At 33.4% G+C, this 3,332-nt stretch overlaps 1 protein-coding gene across 1 annotated transcript; it reads right to left on the reverse strand.

Moving 5' to 3' along the window:
• Positions 1 to 4: 4 nt before the first annotated feature.
• LOAG_18475 (hypothetical protein) lies at positions 5 to 1,356 on the reverse strand (the record flags this gene model as incomplete). The annotated part of the gene is made up of 5 exons (XM_020451137.1): positions 5 to 191; positions 317 to 411; positions 629 to 758; positions 993 to 1,141; positions 1,311 to 1,356. Coding segments are annotated over 5 exons (607 nt in total), but the record flags the coding sequence as incomplete, so codon positions are not given.
• Positions 1,357 to 3,332: the final 1,976 nt, after the last annotated feature.

Genomic DNA, 3,332 nt, shown 5'->3' on the forward strand with positions numbered 1-3,332 from the left:
AAAATCAATCATTTTCCTCGGAGAGATCTTCCGTAACTGGATTTTCTTCAACAAATTTTCGAAAACCAACAATTGCATACACAGGACCGATATAGAAATCAGACTTTGTTTCAATCTGATAGTCAACTCCAGTCAATGATGATTCATCAAGTAAACGTAACGTACTCAGCGGAATGTCTGGGAATGTATTACTGCAAACAAAAAATGATATTAATTGCAAATTATCGAAAACTAAATAAACGTATTCAAATACAGAAATCCAATTATGACAATTCAATTGTGGAAATCCAACAGTTACAATTTCTTGATACCTTACCTGAATATTTCTTCGCTATCCTCCGGTTCAGTGCTATTGACCACAGTAAAATGAAAGGCTATTGCTTGATGACTGTTAAGAAAGAGCAATTCCTCCTGCAGAAAAAGGATAATTTTACACATTTAGTAAAGTTATAGCGAGCATATTTCTGATAAATATTAAGAACACGTGAAGTTACGTAAAAAAGCAATCAAACGTCAAAAGTATGAAGAATTAACAAGCTTTTAACGAGAAAATGACTCCACAACATTAACGATTACGAATAAACTGAAGTAAATTGAAAAACAATTAGAGCGAATAAACAAATCAAACCTTCCATTTCTTAAATCTTGTTTTCAAAATATCGCTGGTATCATTTTTTTCTACTAAAAGGGTCGATGCTTTTACGTCAGGTCCGTAAAAGAGTAACGCTTTGGGCACCCCTATGGCATTGATGTATGCTCTGAAAATGAAATATTTGTTACGCCAATATTAAAATATTGATCGTTTGTCCATAATTATTATAGCATTCGTCCTATTCGTAAAGCATCAAGAAGGACATTTTTGTTCGATACCGAAATTAATGTTCATCCTATCAAACACATTCTGTGGATGAACATTGTCGTAATCAGCTCTTCTCGGTGTAACTCCATTCTAGATTGATTTGTTAGCCAAGAAAAAATCAAGTCTGACTTACTTTCGATTATCCGGCTGATCAACAATGCAAATTGGCGCGCTACCAATTTTTCCTCGAATTTTTTTGGCTGCATCCAGTGCTTCACTTTCATCGCCTTCATCAGTATTTTTCAGATCGTTACTAATCATAATGACCAACTTTACTGAATCCTGGGATTTACGATTATCTCATTAGGTTGTGAAGATCGAACTTCTAATAAGCTCTAGTAATGAAATTCTATGCAAAATTCACTCCGCTATGAACATAATGCTTCGGGGTGTGACATACTGTGTATTAAAGCCATGTGACATTGGATGTATTAAGCTTTAATTAACTCACTTCATTGGATTTCGGGTCATATAACAGATTTTTTTCTAACCATTCACTGAAAAAACTGTTGCAGTTAAAGACAAGCATGACAGAGATCAACATACACATTAAATATTGAATATTCGATGGAGTTTTGCATTGATCTTTTGAGGCAGAATGAATTACATTCTTGGTATATTGGTTCAATTCTAAGTCTAATTACACCCTCTAATTAAACTGTTTGTGGTATTATGCTTTCTGTTTACAATCCTTAGTATATTTAGGTAAAGATTTCATTATCACTCAAGTACCACTTCATTATCAGTATCACTTAAATATTACGACCATCCGACTGCCACATTCAATTATTGATGCAATGCTTGGAATAGAAATCCTTGAAGTATTTGCACCAAAAACGATTAAATCTCAACATTGGATGATTTTGGCACAATTTGATAATGATTAAAGTTTGCTTCTGTTAATATAAAAGATGACTAACAAATCGTCGTCTTGCCAGAAAGAAAAGCTCATGTACGAGGATACATATAAATCGTATGGGATAATCACTCCGTTCATTGAACTTCCTTCTATTTCATTGGGGAGGAATGGCATATCTGCTGAAATCATATAATTAGAACTATTTGTTTGTTTAATAGTGGTTTAATGCCATATGATGCAAAAATCCGTTACAATTTCCTAACCAGTTACGAGTTCCCTGCGTATTTCTAGATGATGTTCCTGAGACGTGAATGTCAGTACTGTATAATGATAGTCCTCCGGGTCTGTCATATTGATCGGTTTTTCTCCTCCAAACAAAATAGCTTCATATGGTTTCCAAAAAGGCACTGCGAAGGGTTCTTGGTACTAAAGTTCGAATTTGATCATTATGTCGTCAAATCATCGTCTGTTATAAGTTCTTTCTGATTTTTAGTAAATTATTATGCTTGACAGGAACAAAGAATGTAACATGCCTGAAAACCGGTGAAATTCGTTTCATCTATGACTTTCAAAGCATTCTTTAAATATGGCGGGTTTATTTCACCATCTCGGTAATGCAGTATTCTACGTCGACGGTTTAACTCGTGGTTTATATGCTCAGACATCATGGGGATTGCCCTGTAAAACGATATGAAGAAGAAATCCATTATTTTTATTATTTGCAATCAGTTCGTTATAGCTTATTAACTCATTTCAATTTCCCTTATCTCCTACAGTTACTAGTAATTGAAATTACAGAATTTGGCGAACATGATTTTTTGACGTTGGTGTCGGATTACCGAAATTAAAGCTACGTTCAAATCAAATTTCCACAGTATCCAATAAACGAATATCCAACGATCAACAGAATAGCTTTCCCGACACTTGGTGAATATCTGTAGCGTGATAATATATAAGTAAAAGAAAAGTGCTAACATGCTAAGATTTCTTAAATCATTGCGGGGCAAGTGACGAACAATTATATGTCCCACTTGTCCAAGAGCAGAGACTAGTTTATTATTGGGATACCGAAATTTAGTTTCAGTCTTTCTTTTTTTGGGAGCGCTGAGTCTTTCTTCATCCGTCCCACCTGAAATTCTAATTAATTCGTCACCAATGTTCTTGTTCTTCACATATTTAAGCAGGTAAATTCATTCAAATTTCCTAATTATGTATTATGGACCACTTCAAAAAAGTTCATTCAAATTTAAAGTTTAAAAATTCAAAAAGTCTACCTGTTGCTGATGTAATATTGAATGATATCATATGACTCACAATGAATGTGAGAATGGCAAGATATTTAAAATCCATTGTTATCAAAAGCTGTAAATTAAGAATATACTAAATGATTTGAATAATCTTAAGGATTGTCGAATTTTTAACTATGACAAGTAAATTTCGAGTTTTTTAGAGAACAGATTGCATCATTTTGAATGTGCAATAAATCTGGTTGCTAAAGGATGCAATTTTCCTCCGAGTAATTCGTAAAACAAATTTTTCATTTCGCTACTTTATTGTATGCTTCTTTTGATGAGTAATGACAATAAATGATTAGTAATATGTACGAGATTTCGA

This window comes from Loa loa (assembly GCF_000183805.2).
Source record: "Loa loa unplaced genomic scaffold supercont3.327, whole genome shotgun sequence".
Taxonomy (NCBI): domain Eukaryota; kingdom Metazoa; phylum Nematoda; class Chromadorea; order Rhabditida; family Onchocercidae; genus Loa; species Loa loa.